Here is a 17,940-nt window from a genome sequence, read left to right on the forward strand (position 1 = left end):
TCTTTTTGCTTATGTGGTGCTGAGGAATCGAACTTGCATGCTGAGAGCATGCAAGGCAAGCGCTCTACCACTGAGCCACCTTCCCAGCCCTCCATGAGACCCTTATCTCCAATTAACCACCAGAAAACTGTTCAAAGTGTTAGAGCTTTGAGCAAAACCACTCAGAGATAGCGCCTAGGCCCTGAGTTCAAGCACCAGGACCAGCAAAAAAAAAAAGTGCAACACTCTACCTAAGAAATGAGTAAAAAAGGAAAAACACTGGGACATGGGTCAACTGCCTAGCAATCTCAAGGGCCTGAGTTCAAATCCCAGTACCACCAACAGAACTGCCCTGCTTGCCCTGCACCCTGAGCATGAGAGTCAGGATCCAAGTATCCAGGAGGTGCACGCTCCCTGTCCAGGGAAGGAATCAGGGAGGTCTAGGGGGTCCAATGAAACCTCAGGCCTCATGATTTCCACTCCATGGTAGCCCCAGGAAGGAGGGGCCATGTGGCTTTGCGGAAAGGGCGTGGCCATGCGATGGGGCGTGGCTATGGGGGAAGACTGTCGTGGGCGTGGCCTCCACAGCGGGTATTAATTCATGTAAGGGGCCTGGCTCCCAATGGGGGCGTGGCCTGGCGTTGGGGCGTGGCTTCACAGTCCTGGTGACTTTATGGAAGGGGGTGTGGCTCCGCCGTGGGGGCGTGGCTTCGTGATAGGGCGTGGCTCCGCAGCAGGACCTGGTGTTGCAGCGCAGTGGTTTGTAGCAGGGCGTGGCTCCGTGGCAGGGCCGTGACCCTGTCAATCAAGTGCAATCCATGCCCAGCCCATCCCTGCAGACTCCCCCACACACTACTGAGGAATCGAACCCAGGCCCTCATGCATGCAAGGCAAGCGCTCTGCCGCTGAATCACCTTCCCCGCCCAAGAGGAAACCTGTTGATTCCAATCTCCTTTACCCGGTTTTTGTTGGTTTGTTTTTTAATTTTAATATTATTTGTTGCAAACCCCGAGGGCAACGCTACATGGCGATGTGGGTGTCTGGGGTGTAATCCCAGCTACGCGGCCACCGCGGGGGCAAGATGGTGACAGTGTGACCCTGCTCATGTCCTTCTCCTTCCCGCAACTGCCCTCCCGGGCTGCCTGTGCTGTGCAGCCCCAGGCAGGCTCCTGGACGTCTCTGGTCTCTTTCGTAGCCTGTAGGCCCACACCTCCCTGCACGTGGCAGACGCTCAGAGGGGAGGGGGGAGGTGGCGAGGAAGAAGAAGGCCCCTGCCTTCTTCACGCTCAGAAGCGCCACCCGCATGCAGGCCTGGGCGTGGCGCCGCAGCACCTGCGCCCGGCGTGGCGGGCCTGCAGTTGCCACCCTGGCCCTGTTCCCGGCCGCCGGGGGTGGGGGGTGGGGCTGAGGGCAGCTAGGGACATCTCCGTCCCCCCCCTCCAGCCAGCTGTCCCTGCGGCCGGCCCCTCCGACGGGGTGTGGGCAGGAAGTGATGGGTGAGCAAGGGATCCTTGGGATGGCTGGGTGGGGGACCTGCGTGGTCTTGTCTGGATGGGGAAACTGAGGCCCAGGAAGGGCCCTCCACCCCCGCATTCTGTCAGTCTTGAAGTCCCCTGGCTGTCCTGGCCAGCTTGGGGGGAGCGCAGGGCAGAGGGAAGACGCATGCCCCACAGTGGGAGGGGGTGGAGAACTTTAGTGTCCAATGACAAAAGGGTCACGCTGCCACCAGACCCCGTGGGGACAAATCTGGAACTCCAAGGCCGAGTTCTAGAATATCCTTGGCAAGGGGTATGAGCATCTGTGGGATTCTAGAATTCTCTTCCAGGCAAGACCCTGCAGGCCCACTACAAAGAACCATAGATACTGTTTATATTATTATTATTATTTTCTGGCATCCATACTTAATGGTGTCCAGAGAGCAGGGCTGAATCGTCTTCAGTTCTAGTGAACACAGAAGCCGGCCTCTGCTCTTCCAAGTTGGAGTATGGAGGATGTGAGGGAAGGTTCTAGAAACCCCCAAATTCTGGTTGGGTTAGCAATGCAAGAACTGGTTGAGTGTAGTAGCTCACACCTGTAATCCCCAGCTAGTCGGGAGGCTGAGGTTGGGAGGATGATAGTTGGAGGCCAGGCCAGAGATACTACTAGCATAACTAAGCAGGGAACATAAATGGGAGGATCATGATCCAAAGCCAGCCCAGTTTGGCTGGGCAGCTGGGGGAGGGGGGGAGCCAAAGATGGATGTGAAAAGGGCTTGGGGGGACCTGGCTCAAGTGGTTGAGTGCCTTGATAGCGAACTCAAGGCCTTGAGTTCAAATCCCAGTACCGCCAAAAAGACAGTGTGTCACCGGAGTGGGCCCCAGAGAGCTCAATGTGGGACTCTGCGTCAGAGGTGGCCAGGCAGGCGCTGGGCCTGAGGACACAGGGCGTGGGGCTCTCTGGGGGGGTCCCAGCAGCGTCCCTGTCCACCCTCCCCCACCCCGTGCCAGGGGCTCCCCCCCCAGCTGTGTCAGCCACGCGCATCCCCAGGAATTACCAAACATCCCCTGGGCGCAGAGCCATGCTGGGAGGAAATGTAGGCCTTCTTTTTAGCAGCCAGAATCGTTTTTGGGGATCCCAGGAAGGTTCCAGAACACAACCATCCAACCTGGGTCTGGCATTGCCCACTGTGGGCTTTTTCTGCATTTCTAGAAAGCCAAGTTGCAGAATGCTGTGCGTTCAAGCTTGTTTTTGCTTTAGTGGCTCAGAAATTTCCCAAGCCGGCTTCCAGAACATTCCGGGGAGGGCATGGGTGAGGTTCCTCTGCAGTGAATGGGTACAGATCTTGAGTCCTCCCCAGTTGGGAATCTTGATTCTAGAATTCTCAAACTCCTGAGCAATTGGCCAATCAGTGACTAGTTGGGCCATTACCCCTCCTTCTCCCCTGCCCCATCCCCCCCAAAAAAAAGGTAGGTCTCATCTTGACAGGTCCTGGGTTTTCTGGAGCTGGTTCTGGAGCCCACCAGGCTGAGGCTCTAGAATTCTCTGGCTGAGATCCAGAAAGTACAGGCTGGAGTTCTAGAGAAGATGATAGCGGCCAGGCCCTGGTGCTGACGCTCATGCCAGTAATCCCAGCTACTCAGGAGGCTAAGAGCTGAGGATCACGGTTCAAAGCCAGCCCGGGCAGGAAAGTCCATGAGATTCTGATCTCCAATGAACCACCAGAAGACCGGAAGTGGCGCTGTAGCTCAGGTGGTAGAGCCTTAAGCTGAAGAGCTGAGGGACAGCGCGCGCCCAGGCCCAGAGTTCAAGCCCCACGACTGATGAAAGAAAGAAAGAGAGAGAGAGAGAGAGAGAGAAAGAAAGAAGCCAGCGTGGGCAGGGACGTCTGTGAAACCATCATTTCCTATGAATCATCGGAAAAACAAAACAAAACAAAGCCAGAGGAGCTGTGGCTCAAGCGGTACAGCGCCAGCCTCTAGTGGAAAAAGCTCAGGGACAGCGCCCAGGTCCCGAGCTGGAGCCAGGTGGGCCAGGGGCAAGAACAGAGATTGCGTTTAGCTGGCAGGTCACACGGGAGGCCGCAGCACACCCTGACTCAGCTCTGGAGTCCTGCCTGGGAGCTCAGGTTCTGGGCTTCCTCTCGTGGGCAGATCTGTGGCAGGACTTCCCAAAAGGCTTCCAACTCCCCAGCCCAGAGGACTTCCGGCCCCAGCAGTGGCTATGATGGCGGCGGGGATGCCCAGCGGCGGGCAGAGGGTGTCTGTGTGTCAGTTTTCAGGGTTGGCTGGGGCGTGGGTTTGTGGGGGGAGGAGCCGTCGGCCCGTTGAACCCCTCAGTTAACCATTGGAAGCCACGTCACCATCTCATTGAACCCTGGCAGGGACCCTCCAAGGCCGGGTGCTGTGGCGGTCACCTGTAATATCAGCTACCCAGAGGTCGTTCATTTTCCCGTAACATGTGAAGAAACTGAGGCAAAGTGAGCCCCCGCTCTGGGAGACCCCGGGCTCTGCTGTGGCCCCAAGGGGCGGGATGATGTCAGAGGCTCCCTGCAGGGTCCTGGGCCGCATCCCACCGTAGGACCCCGGGCGAGGGCTGCTTTGGTGCTTGCGGGCGGGCGGCAGGTGCGGCTGGATCAAGGCGTGCATCTGGGGACTGCAGCCCAGCCCGGTGCAGAGGGCAGGCCCAAGACACTGACCCTGGCAGCCGGGGTAGCGGGAAATGCTTCCAAGGCCAGCCCCCCCCCCCCCTTCGGTCTGGGTTGGCTGCCAGTCTGTGCCCGCCCGGCCCAGCCAGCCCGTGGGCTGCCCGGAGGTGGAGGTGGCAGCTGAATGAAGCCCTTGTTCCAGGCCACACCCTCCCCTCGGGGTCACCCTGGGACAAACCCAAGCCACCAGCTGGCTCAGATGCCTTAAAGGGCCAGAGCCTTCAGAGCAGGGCCGCGTTCTAGCGGCAGCCCCTGGGGAGGGGGAGGATGGAAGGGGTGGGGGCGGGGCCCCAGCCAGGGACCCCAGCCCCAGGCAGACCTGGGGGAGGTGGGGCTCCTGCAGGGGGGACATCGCTTCTGCACCCAGGGCTTGAGTTTCACCATTGAGTGAGGGGAGGCGCTCCATGTGTTCCCCCCAACTGTGAGCTGAAGGGTAGATGGGACATTGGGGGGGGATGGGAGGGTCTTGGATTTGGTACCCAGTCATTGTGGAGTCCAGGAGCACCCCCTACCCCTCCCCATGGCTTTAAAGAGGCCGCAGGGTCAAGCCTGGCCCTGTGTGCTGTGCAGCCCCGGGCTGCTCGCTTGCCCTCTCTGGGCCCCCTCAGTCTTCCCTCCTCTGAGCAGCGGGGGAAATGGCCACCCGTGCCCCCCAAGGTGGGAACCTTGTCACTGTCTTCTGCCTGGAGGAGGTGGTGGTGCAGGGAGCATGCTCCCTGGCAATGGGGGGGTCGCTGGGATCTGGGGGTCCCCGGCACCGGATGCCCCAGGGCACCTTATATAACCAGGTTACGCGGGGCCAGCGCCGCTTACATAAGGGGGGAGTGGCCAGGCCCGGTGGGGGGGCTCTTAAAGGGGCCACGCCTCCAAGCCCGCACTGCAGTCCAGGGCAGGCACGGCCCTGCTCATAAGACAATTGATTATTATCACTGTTATTACTATGACTACCACTCACGCTCCTCCCATGGACGACCCCCTCCTTCCTCCTCTCCCCTCTCTCCCTAAACTGCCTCAGTTTCCCCATCTAGGCAAAGGAGGAGGGTAGTGAAGGACCCCGCCCCCTCCCCCTTGCTTGCTTGCCGGCTCCTTTGTGATTTCAGGTCAACAGCAGCCTCCGTTTCCCCAGTCTGGGGGGAGGGATGGGGGAGAAGGACTCAGGGTCTCAGCCACCCCCACGCCAGCGAGTGTTTAACTGAGCACCTACTGTGCACTGGCAAGACAAAACAGATCCAACCCAATCCAGGGGCACCCGCATCTCAGGCCTGTCATCCTCCTCACCCAGGAGGCTGAGGTCTGAGGATGGAGGTTCAAAGCCAGCCCCCCCACCCCCGCCCCGAGACTCTGGTCTCCGTTATCTATAAGAAGCTGGAAGTAGGGCTGTGGCTCAAGGGGTAGAGCTCTAAGCTTGAGGGGAACATAGGGAGGCGGGAGGGGGGGGAGCACAGAAGCCCTGAGTTCAAGCCTCGGGACTGGTGGTAAGCAGGGGGGGGCGCCCCAGAAACCCCCTGGGACGCACAGGCCCCTAGAAGAAAGAAACACCCATTCTCGTGAGCCCGAGCCGACCTGCCTCCAGCCGCCCGGCCTCCTCTCGCGAGACAGAGCAGCCGATGCTCGGGGCAGGGGAGGCCCTTCCAGGCCTGATCCCGGAGTCAGCGGCTCGAGGAGGGGCTGGGCAGGAAACCTTTGTAGTCCCAGCCGGACCCTGGCGCTGTCCACCGCCAGAGCAGGACAGGCCGCAGCTGGCGCGCGGCCAGGGGAAACGTCCTGTCTCTGGCCCGCAGCCGGGACAATACATTGGCGCAGCTGGAATGGCATGTGCACGGGCATCCCTGGCGGTAACACGAGGCCCGCACAGTGTGTGTGTGTGTGTGTGTGTGTGTGTGTGTGTGTGTGTGACACGCCGTTGGGTGGGAATGGGCAACATTGTAGCCGGGCCTGGCTTGTGAATGAGCCAATGGTGAAGGCTGTCAACCCGAAATAAGGGTGCGTATGCTTACACCAGTACCAAAACATAAATGGACATGACCCAGGGCCGGGGCTGTGGCTCAGGGGCGAGCGCTGGCCTCACACGCACGCGGCCCTGGGTTCGACTCCTCAGCACCGCGTACACAGAACAAAGCCAGAAGTGGCGCCGTGGCTCAGGGGGGTGGAGCGCCCGCCTTGAGCCAAAGACGCTCAAGGATGGCGCCCAGGTCCTGAGTTCGAGCCCCAGGACTGGCAAAAGAGAAAGAAAAAAAGCCCCAGATGTTGTTGGAAGAAGAAAGGCGGATGTCAGTGGGTGATCAGGGGGTCCAAGAAGAATAGGGCCGAGGTCAAAGAGAGCTGCGGACGGGGTGGGCCGGGCAGGGTGCTGGGCCGCAGGAAGGACTCGGGGCTAATGCCAGGCTGCGGGCAGGGGAGGGAGGGGCCGGGCTTTGCTCGCGGGCGCCCCCTGGCTGTTGCAGTGAGGACAGGCCCCGAGACCTGAGGTGTCCTGTTGTGGTGTGGGGGGGAGGCGGCGGGGGAGGGGGGACGCACCTGCTGAGTTGCCGGCAGCAGGCCCACTCTGCGCCTCAGTTTCCCCCTCCACACCATAGGATCGGGAAACCTGTAGCTGACCAACCAACGGCCCGGTGGGTGCTCTGCACACAGTAGGTGCCAACTAGGTGCTTCCCAGCAGCAAGGAGAGATAGGGCCGGGCTGAGCACACAGAGCTGGCGACCCACGACCCCGCTGAACCCCACTCCTCCCCCATCCCCGCTCCCTGGGTGGGTGTTGTTATTTTGTCCCAGTGCTTTGGATAGCTGGGGAAACTGAGGCCCGGGGAGAAGCGGGAGCTGGCCTAGAATCACAAGACCCCCTCAGAGGCAGGGCCTGGCTGCTTTCCCCAGACAAGGGGACCCTGTGCCCCATGTCACCTGTCGGGCTTCTGCCGAACCTCAACCTGTGAATTTCTCTCTGGGGACTGAACCCCGCCTGGCACTGTGAGAATGTAATAAAGGCAAGATCGCTTCCAGACAAACTCCTACACATGCGTCAAGGCCCCAGCTCCAGTGTTCTCTCTTCACTGCTCAGATCAGACTCCTGTGTGGTCCTTGGGCTTCTCCTGGCACTGGTTCCTACCTGTGATACCCACTCTGGGCCAGCTGGGGGTGGACAAGGCCCTGGCCTTTGCTGACCCACAGGGGGTTTTGTCTGCTGAGTATGTATGATGGTCTTGCTGTATACCAGGCCCCACCAAACAGCCAGGGGCTTGTCTCTCAAGAACCTCTTACACTCAAGCACCAGCTGAGAAAAGCACGTACGGAACACCAGCTGTGTGCTACGCTCAGGGAGAATGGCCCATGGAGTGTCCCCCAACCCTGCTTCCCCGCAATGCTGCACCCTGCATCACAACATAGGGCCTCAGAGTCTGGATCGATTTAAGTTTAAATTTCTTTCTTTCTTTTCTTTTTCTTTTCCGGTCCTGGGCCTAAATTCTGGGCCTGGGCGCTGTCCCTCAGCTCTTCAGCTCAAGGCGAGTGCTCTACCCCTTGAGCCCCAGTGCCACATCCGGTTTTCTGGTGGGTTATTGGAGTTCGGTGTCTCCTGGGGACTTTTCTGCCCGGGCTGGCTTTGAACTGAGGTCCTCAGATCTCAGCCTCCTGAGTAGCTGGGGTGACAGGCGTGAGCCATGGGTGCCTGCCTTAAGTTTAAATATCTTTGATCACTGACGGACCAGCCCTGAATTCTGCAGTAAAGTCTTCCCCTCCCCCCTCTCCAGCCTCAGTTTCCCTCTCTGTTGAAGCAAAAGAAACTGCAATCCTGCCGGGCACCGGTGGCTCACGCCTGTCATCCTAGCTACTCAGGAGGCTGAGATCTGAGGATCGTGGTTCAAAGCCAGCCCAGGCAGGAAAGTCCCCAGGAGGCTCTTATCTCCAATGAACCACCAGAAAATCGGAAGTGGCGCTGTGGCTCAAGTGGTAGAGCGCTTGCCTGGAGCTGAAGAGCTGAGGGACAGCGCCCAGGCCGAGTTCAAGCCCCACGACTGAGAAAGGAAGAAAGGAAAGGAAAGGAAAGAACTGGAACCCAGTGAGGGGACCAGATCTTTCCCCATGACTCTGTCTTCTAGCCCAGAGGCCCAGAGTGGGCCAGGGCTGGCATGGGGCATGCACAGCATGGGACCCGGTGCTGGCACTGGAGTCCCGGGTGCTTTCTCCTGGCCCTGGCTCACCCTTGGCCACAGGTGGCTTCCGGGGTGGCCGGGTGGCCGTCCCCTCTGTGTGGCCGTGTAAACAGCGGGTTATTTTCGGTGCTGGCGGGTGACATGCTGACACTGGGAGGGGACGGGGTGGCACGGGTATTTTTAACCTTGCCGGGCGCAGTGGGGGCCTGGGCGGGGGAGGCCGGGGCTGTAGCGATCCCCCCCCTGCTGCCCGCTGCCCGGGTCACTTGCTCACCGCCCCGCCTGGCACCTGCTCTTTAACCCTTTGGGGGCCCCCCCGCAGGTGGCCGGCCAGGCAGCCCCCAGGCCGCAGCCCCGTCCCCTCTGCCCGTGTGGCTCTTAGTCCACCTCGCCCCCCCCTTTCCCTCCCCCAGAATCTGGGCAGGGAAGGAAATGGCCATCCGGCCTGTGATGTCACCAGGCATCTGGGGATCCCTGGGCCTAGTGTCCCCTGGGATGGCAGCCTGGGCCACCAGACCTGGGGTGGGGGGAGGGGAGGCCACCCCGAGGCCTGTACTGTGTACAGTCAGCGCAGCTGCCCAGGAGATGGGAAGCAGGTTAGAAGGACAGCGTTGCATATGGACGGACAGGAGAGCCCCATCCGCGCTGTCTTCTGGGGGACAGGCACGGAAGCCCCCAAACCATGACCTATGGTTGTGTGGTGGGCTGGGGGTGGGGGGCAGCGAACCCTGGGCCTGTGGCCACAAAAGCCACATTCAAACACAGGGACATGAGCCAGGCCAGGGAGCAGGCCCAACAAGGGTTTACTGAGGAGGCGGGGTGCTCTGGGCAGCGGGCGCAGCCTGTGCAAAGGCCCTGGGGCCGGCTGGAGGCAGGGAGGGGAGATGGGGCGGGTTGTGCGAGGCCCAAGCGACTGACTATTCTGCAAACCTGGCGGCTGACTGACGCTGGGCCTGCCTGCGGGAATTCCAGGGCCTGGCTTTGCTTCTGCTTTTCCTTGGCCGGAGGCGGCGGGAGGCAGACGTGGCACGGAAGAGCCCGCCAGGCTTGGCAGCCCAGTCAGGGCTGAAGAAAAAAACGGGGGGGGGGGGGGGGGGGGAGGTTGGCCCACGTGGGAGAGGCAGCGGCTGCTGGAACCCCCCTTCCCACAAGCTGGCGCTCCTGTGCTGTGTCCAGTTGAGGTTCAACACCTGCTCGGTGTGTGTGTGTGTGCGTGCGCACGCGCGTGCACATACACACACACACACACACACACACACACGCTAGTACTGAGGCTTGATGCAGGGCCTGAGTGCTGTCCCTGAGCTTCTATTTGCTCAAGACTGCCGCTCTACCCCTTGAGCCATGCCTCCATTTCCTGCTTTTTGCTGGAGAACTAGGAGACATTTTATTTTTCTGCCCAGGCTGGCTTCGAACCGTGACCCCTGAGTGGTTGGTTGGGATTGCAGGCGTCAAACCACTGGCACTTGGCCGTTTTAGTCTTTCTTTTTTTAAGCGTGAGGTCCATGCTGTGAACTTAAGCCAGGTCACATTGCTCCCCAAAGAACTGCAAAATAAAACTCCGCCTTCATGCAGGGGGGGGACCCCACATACCCAAGAGTCCTGACCTCCTCCTCCTCCTCCTCCTCCTCCTCCTCTCCTCCTCCTCCTCCTCCTCCTCCTCCTCTTCCTCCTCGCACTGCGGGGCAGCTGTGTGGTCTCTGTTCCTCATACATCCCACATTTGTTCCAGCCCCAGGACATTTGCACGTGCCCCTGGCTCTGCCCTTTTTTTTTCCACTGTTCCTCACTAACTCGCCACCTCCGAGACCTCCTGCCCCGCCAGCCTGGACCCTTCTCCCTCCCCCTGTCCTGTTCCTACCCCTCAGCACACCCCAGGGCTGTGGAAGTTACTCCAGGCTGCCTACCATCTCTCCCACTGCACTGAGGAGGGAGCGGTCAGGGATGCTGGGCGCAGTGGCTCACGCCTGTAATCCCTGAAACTCAGGGCATAAGAGATGGTGGCGAGGTTTGAGGCAGCCTGGACGAAAAGTGTGTGGCCCTTTACCTCAACCAACAAGCCAGGTTGGGGATGGAGAAGCCGGGAAAGGTAAAAATAGCTTCGGAGGAAGACGCAGCCCAGGCGGGACAGACAGACAACACAGACAAACCCCGAGACCCCATCGAACAAGTAATGAAAACCCCGAAGGGGCTGGGGGCATGGCTCAGCGGTGCAGCACCTGCAGCCCTGCAGCATGGGAGATTCTGAGTTTGGGGTTTGGTGTGTGTGTGTGTGTGTGTGTGTGTGTGTGTGTGTGTGTGTGTGTGTGTGTTGCCGGAAAGCAAGCAAGCACCTGTTGGGTGGTGACTGAGCCACCCAGGGACCTTGCTGGGGACAAAGGGTGTGGCCAGCAGTCACCGTGGTGACGCCCTTGTCCCGAGCTGGGACCAAATTTGGGCTCCACGCCACAGACAGGAAAGAACACTTTGTACAGAGCTGTCTGCCTGCCGGCCTTCCATCGCTATTGTGGCCTGAGGTCATGTGTTTGTTTGAGCAGGGGGGGGGATGTTCCCGGATGCATGTGGACACTGTGTGGACGAGGAGGATGGTGGGTCCCTCACCAGCGGAGGGCCCAGCACCTGGGGGGAGGGGGTTCTCACTTATACTAGCGTGTATGTGGTTATCTGTGCTTCAAGGTGCTTATAAGCTCCTGGGAGTCTCTCTCTGTCTCTCTCTCTCTCTCTCTGGGCATGAAGTGAGACAGTTCCAGGCAGAAGGAAAGGTCCTGGGGCAGGATGGAGCCTGGTGGGTTGGAGGAACAGCAAAAAGGCCCAGAGTAGAAGGAACGCAGCAGAAGGAATGAGGGGCAGAGAGGGGGAGGGGAGAGGCAAGGGAGGGGAGGGGGGAGGGCAGGTCATACAGGCCCCTTGAGCTGTGGGGAGGACTTGGGCTTTGACCCTGAGGGAGGGCGGGAGGGGGTGTAGGCAGGAGGGGATGGTGTTTATTTAACACTCCCCCCCACACACACCCCAGTGTGGCAGAATGTCCCCCATCAGATAGTATTTGGAGAAAAGCATGGTAGCTCCTGCCTGTAATCCTGGCCTTTGGGAGGCCGAGGCAGGAGCTTGAACGTTTCAGGCTAACTCCAGCTATAGAATCTCAAACGCATACATAAATGAAACAGAGAGTACAATTTGAGCTGTACAAGTTGAACGCAGAAACAGTGTGTTTGAGGCTCGCAGCCTGTGCTTATGATTGACAGGGTGTAAAGCTCTTTTTTCTTTTCCTGTGCCAGTCCTGGGCTTGAACTCAGGGCCTGGGCGCTGTCCTGAGCTGCTTCTGCTCCAGGCTGGCGCTCTGACTGCTTGAGCCACAGCGCCACGGCCAGCTTCTTGGGTGGTTATTGAAGATAAGCACGGAATGGATGTTATTTTTCCTGCCGGGGCTGGCTTTGAACCCCACACTCAGATGGCAGCCTCCCGAGTAGCCAGGATCACAGGCGTGAGCCCCGCCCCAGCCCGGGGAAGCACTGGGGTGTGAACTCAGGGCCCTCCGCGCCCTCCAGGCTGGGGCCACGCCCCCTGTCTCAGAGACAGCACCCAGGCCTGGACTTCAGGCCCCGGAAACAACAACAAAAGTTTAAAATGTAACAATGGTAAAAAGACAAGGTTAGAAAGTAACAGCGGAGGAGCCGGAGGGCCAGGGTGAGGGCTACCTGGGGCGTGGCTTTGTGCATCGTGGGCGTGGCTTGCACAGAGGGGCGTGGCTTTGTGTCGCGGGCGCGGCTTGCGCAGAGGGCGTGGCGGTGTTGAGGCTGTGGGCGGGGCGGTTGTGGGCGTGGCTTGCGCAGAGGGTGTGGCGGTGTTAATGCTGTGGGCGTGGCTTTGGGGCGTTGTGGGCGTGGCTCCCCGTTGGGTGCCCTGAGTTCAAATCCCACAACTGCAAAAAACAGAAAAAAATAAAACAGACACGCGAGGAGCCCGGCCCTCCCGCGTCCCGGGGGCTGGACGAGCCGGTGCCTGCTGGGCTCTGTGCCCGCCGGGTGTGGACGCTGCTGGGTCAGAGGAGCCCGTGCCGAGGCCCCGAGGCCCGCTGCTCGGGGCTGGGCCTTTCCCAAGCCAGCCACCCGTGCCCAGCCCGAGGCCGAGCCGGCAGGGCCGTCCCGCCACCCCTGCCCAGCCAGCCGGGGAAGCCGCGCCACTGAACCACAGGGAACCCAAACAAGTGACAGGCCGGGCACCGGGGCTCACGCCCGGCTGGGAACTGAGGACCGCGGGTTCGAAGCCAGCCCGGGCAGGAAGGTCCCGTGGCTCAAAGGGTAGTGGAACGCTGAAGGGGTTCACCCCCTCTATTCCCCCACCCCCCCACACTTCGGCCTTTGGCCCCAGGGCATTGTCTGGGCCCGGCTCCGCCCCCTTGCCCGGCTCCGCCCCGCCCCGCCCCCTTTACCAGGCCCCACGCCTGGCTCCACCCACTGTGCCCGGCTCCGCCCCCGCCCGCCCCCTGTGCCCGGCCCCGCCCCCTTTACCAGGCCCCGCGCCTGGCTCCACCCACTGTACCTGGCCCCGCCCCCTGTGCCCGGCCCCGCCCCGCCCCCTGTGCCCGGCCCCGCCCCCTGTACCAGGCTCCGTGCCTGGCTCCACCCACTGTGTCCGGCCCCGCCCCCGCCCCGCCCCCTGTGCCCGGCCCCGCCCCCTTTACCAGGCCCCCGCCTGGCTCCACCCACTGTACCTGGCCCCGCCCCCTGTACCGGCCCCGCCCCCTGTACCAGGCTCCGCGCCTGGCTCCACCCACTGTGGCCCGCCCCGCCCCGCCCCGCGCCTGGCTCCCCTCCCCCCCACTCCCTGGGCGGCCACCACCGCCGCGGTGGCGCATGCGCCCTCTGTCCTGGCTGCAGAAGCCAATAGCGCTGAGCTCAGCGTCTGCCTGCCGCGCGCCTCTGCTGCCTGCCAAGAAGCCGGATTATTTTTAGATAAAATGGGGGTGTGGGGGGGTAGCGTGGGCGGAGGAAGCCCCCGAGCCGGGAGGGGGGAAGGGACGGAGGGAAGCGGGGGGGGGGGGGGGGGGTCATCTACCAAGGGGACTGGAAAGGCTCAGGAACTCTTCTCTCTTGCCTCAGTTTCCCCATGTGTGCCATGATGATGGGGGGAGTGGGGGCCGGAAGCAGGATTCAAACACTGTTTTCACCCATGAGGCTCAGAGAGTGCAAGGGACTTGCCCGGGGACACACAGCATGAAAGTGAGGCAGCCGGGATTCGAACCCCAGGCTCCAAGGAAGCCAGCCTGGCAGCTGGTGGGTGCGTCCCGCGCAGAGGGCACCTGAGCCTCCGGGGCAGCCATCGAGGCCGGATCCTGGCTGAGACCTGGGGGGGGGCAGGCTCAGGCTGTCCTGAGCGGGCCCAGGATGGGGGCCCTGGGGTGGGCGCCCTCCCCCCCGCAGGGCGGAGGCCCCGCGCTGTCACCCACTGTCTCCTCTTTGTCTCTGCAGATGCGGAGCAGGGCAGCAGCCCGCGGACAGGGCTGAGCTCAGACCAGGAGGACAGCAAGCCCATCACACTGGGTGAGTCTGGGGGGGTGGGGGGGCCTCACGTACCCCTTCTCGGGGCTCCAGACCGCCTGCGGGCTTGGCGTGGCGCCCAGATGTGTTCCTTCCTCGTGGTGGGGGGCGGGCAGGGTGTAAGGGCTGCCGTTCCATGTTATAGGTGGGTAAACTGAGGCCAGAGGTTCCAGCACCCGGAGCTGGCCACAAGTATGTCCTTGCTGGCAGCAGCCAGGGGACGCCCAGGCTCCTCTGCCTGCAGCCCTCCACACTCCCACCTCCCTCTCTGCCCTGCGAGCCCCCCCTGCACCCCGTGGGCCTTCCTGCTGCACCTCCCACACGTCAGGCTGTCCTGACCCCAGGGCCTTTGCACAGGCCGGCCCTTCTGTCTGGACCGCTGCCTTCCCCCTCCAGACCTCCCTAGGTCTCACCTCGCATGCCCCTTCCCACAGAGGTCCCCCCGCAGCCCCAGCGCTCGGCCTCTCCGGCCACTGCCCTGTGCCTTATTTCCTCCCCAAGGAAGTCTGTGATCGCATAGGTGTTTACGTAGTGATTCCGGGTGTCTGTTTATCTCCCCCGCCCAAGAATGCAGTCCCAAGGGGCCGAAGCTTCTGTCTGCCTTTGGGAGCCTCCTGCAGCCCCGTGTCCACAGTGAACATTTGTAGAAAGAAAACAAAAGGGATGGATGGAGTAGAGGAAGAAGAGGAAGAACAGGGCAGGGAGAGGAAGAAGAGGAGAGGACCGAGAGGAGGGAGGGAAGGGGAGGGAGGACGGGAGAGAAAGAAGGAAGGAAGGACCGGAGGCCCCCATCCATCGGAGGGGGCCGCACAGGCATGCACAGGGACACAGAAGGTTCCAGAAGGCGGCCCAGGGGGCCACGCCTCCCCGGCTCCAGCCTTATCACCCTGAGTCCAGCCTCAGTGACCCCGCGAGGCCTCCCCGGGAGGCCGATGCTGGGGGGAGGCGGCCGGGGCTGCGGGGGGACCTTGGGCGTCTGGCGTCCCCCCCCAGTGCCGGGCCAGGGCTGCACAAACAGGAAATCCCAGCTGGGGGGAAGGGCAGGAGACACAGGCTGACAGCTCCGGCCAGCTGGGTCAGCAGGAAGCGGCCGCGGCCACTTCCCCTGGACACTTGGGGGTCCACCGCCCGCCCTCCCCACATGTCCCGGCCCTGAGGCTCCCGCGGCCGGGCAGGAGCGGGTGTCTCCGGGCCACGGGCTCTGGGCTCCTGGACAAGCCGGGCACCCGGCGGCCAATGCTGCCCCCTGGGGGCCGGGAGAGGGACTGTCCCCACCGCGCCCGCAGGACAGAGCCGGCCACCTCCCCGCGTGGGCTCCGAGCCCTCTCCCTCCCCAGCTCCCCGAGCCCTCTCCCTCCCCAGCTCCCCGAGCCCTCTCCCTCCCCAGCCCCCGGTCCTCCACCCCCCTGCGTGCGGACCCCAGGGCCTTTGCACAGGCTGCTCGGCACTGCCCGGCACCTGGCTTAAAACCATCTTTGTTCCAAGTCGCCTGACTGAGGACGCAGGGCTGCCGGACCCTAGATTTATTTTTCTTTTTGGGGGAGCACTTGGCACAGTTTCAGCTGACATCTTCCTCTTCTGACTGGCCACCTCGACCACTCTGTAAAGTGTCATTTAACGGGGGGCCCCATGCCCCCCCCCCCCGCCTCACCCGCGGGGGACAGGGCTCACTTGACACTCAGTGGGAAAGGGCACCGCCTGAAGTCCTGGCAGTGGCGCAGGCCCCCCCCCCCCCCGCCATGCCACGCCGCCGCCATCCCAGTCTCCACCAGGACAATCCCACGAGCCGCCGCCACCGGTCACGGTCACGCACCGTGGACACGCCGCGGCTTGTTCCTGGCTGAGTCATATTCCAAGAGCGGTGACCACGTTGCATCCCTCCGTGGCCCGGGGTGGCTCTCTGGTTTTGGCCACCGGGCCGCGCGGCGGTGTGCGGGTCCCCCTTGAGGTGGCCTGATGGCTGCCACTCGCTGGGTGGTGAGTCCCCCGCGGCCAGCCCGGAACCGGGGGGGGGGGGGGGGCACGCTGTTCCCCGGGCACCACAGGCCTGTCCCCAGCTGGGGGAGGCCTTCACGTCCACATCTGTCAAATGGGCCCACCTTTCTTAGCCCTGAGAGGCTCAGAGAGGGGCAGTCACCTGACCAAGGTCACACAGCGGGGGCCTCGGCATGGAGATTCCAACTCAGCAGGGGTGGGTGGGGGCACCAGGCTGGACGAATGGCCACGTGGAGCGGGGACACGCTTGTCAGACTGGAGGGGGGACTGGGCATGGCGACCCCGGCCCCCCCCACGCAGCCCCCGTGCTCCAGGAAGGGGAAGCAGACCCCACGCAGCCCCCGTGCTCCAGGAAGGGGAAGCAGACCCCACGCAGCCCCCGTGCTCCAGGAAGGGGAAGCAGACCCCACGCAGCCCCCGTGCTCCAGGAAGGGGAAGCAGACCCCACGCAGCCCCCGTGCTCCAGGAAGGGGAAGCAGACCCCACGCAGCCCCCGTGCTCCAGGAAGGGGAAGCAGACCCCACGCAGCCCGGGCCGCTGCTGACCCGACTCTGCTCCTGTTTCAGACACGACGGAATTCCAGGAGAGCTTTGTCACCTCCGGCGTGTTCAGCGTCACGGAGCTCATCCAAGTGTCCCGCAGTGAGTGACGCCGCGGGGCCTGGCCCCCACCCCTGTCCCTCACATCCTCCCCACACAGGGTGACCCGGTGACCCGGAAGGCACTCCCAGGGGCGGGACGACCGGTCACCTCCCCAGGAAACAGGAACCACCAGTGCTGGGTCCTCCAAGACCCACCCTCCCGGCCCTTGGCCTCAGGCTGCCTCACCGGCCAGTCCTGAGCACTGCCCTGCCTTAACAGTAACTTCCTGTCCACATCAAAACAGCCTGACCTGGGCTGTGGCTATGCCTCTGCCTGATGGTGCAGCCTTGGCCTCTCCCAGAGGCCTTGGTCTTTTGACAACACAGACCCCAGATTTAAGTCAAAATAAGAACCAAGCAATGGTAGCCGGGTGCTGGTGGCTCACACCTGTAATCCCAGCAACTCAAGAGGCTGAGATCTGAGGATCCCAGTTCAAAGCCAGCCCAGGCAGGAAAGTCCCTGAGACTCTTATCTCCAGTTAACTGCCAAAAAAAAGTCAGAAATGGATCTGTGGCTCAAGTGGTAGAGCACCCAGCCTTGAGCACAAAAACTCAGTGCCTAGGCTCTGAGTTCAAGCCCAGCGCGCGCACACACACACACAACACACACAACACACACACACACACACAGACACAGCCGAACAGGAGCTCTAACCCATTATCCCAGCTACTTAGGAATCTGGGAACAGGAGGATCAAGGTTCGAAGCCAGGGGCTAGGAAGGTGGCTCAGTAGTAGAGCGCTTGCCTTGCATGCCTGAGGCCCTGGGTTCAATTCCTCAGCACCATATAAGCAAAAAGAAAAAAGCCGGAAGTGGCGCTATGGCTCAAGTGGTAGAGCGCTAGCCTTGAGCTGAAGAGCTGAGGGACAGCGCCCAGGCCCAGAGTTCAGGCCCCACAACTGACAACAAAAAGAAAGATTCAAAGCCAGCCACGCCAGGCAAAAAGCTTATGAGACCCCCTCTTCCAACCGAACACTGGATACTGCAGCACATGCCTGCTACCTCAGCTAGGCGGGAAGTGCAGATGGCCCAGGCGTAGATGTAAGAGCTTAACTTGTCAAATTAGGAAAGGAGAAAAGATTGGGCGGGGGTGGGGGGTGGCAGGCCTCACTTGCCTAACAAGTGTGAGGCCCCAAGGTTGAACCCCAGTACCTCCAAACAACAAAACTGTCTCTGATTTTTGATTTGAGAAGTCCCTCTACCCACCCCACCCCCCACCACGTAACCCCTAGGATGCTGACCCCAGTCTTCCAGGGGGTAACAGCCCCTCTGGGCCGGCGCCCTCACTCTCTTCCCCACCGTTCCACGCAGCACCTGTGGTGACTGGCACAGGACCCAACTTCTCTCTGGGAGAGCTGCAGGGGCACCTGGCCTACGACCTGAATCCAGCCAGCACGGGGATGAGAAGGACGCTACCTAGCACGTCCTCCAGTGGGTACGTGCCTGGCACCCTGTCGGGACCC

At 62.0% G+C, this 17,940-nt stretch overlaps 1 protein-coding gene across 3 annotated transcripts in view; it reads left to right on the forward strand.

Moving 5' to 3' along the window:
• The window catches only part of Nfic (nuclear factor I C), a 47,678-nt gene that overhangs the window by 18,170 nt on the left and 11,568 nt on the right, over positions 1–17,940 (forward strand). For all 3 annotated transcript variants that reach the window (XM_042693718.1, XM_042693717.1, XM_042693719.1), the window contains exons 3-5: positions 13,774–13,845; positions 16,404–16,478; positions 17,789–17,912. In XM_042693718.1, the coding sequence (XP_042549652.1) occupies positions 13,774–13,845; positions 16,404–16,478; positions 17,789–17,912 (271 nt within the window). The remainder of the gene's footprint in view (positions 1–13,773; positions 13,846–16,403; positions 16,479–17,788; positions 17,913–17,940) is intronic.

This window comes from Dipodomys spectabilis, unplaced genomic scaffold, assembly GCF_019054845.1.
Source record: "Dipodomys spectabilis isolate Male_0828 unplaced genomic scaffold, ASM1905484v1 ptg000173l, whole genome shotgun sequence".
NCBI lineage: Eukaryota > Metazoa > Chordata > Mammalia > Rodentia > Heteromyidae > Dipodomys > Dipodomys spectabilis.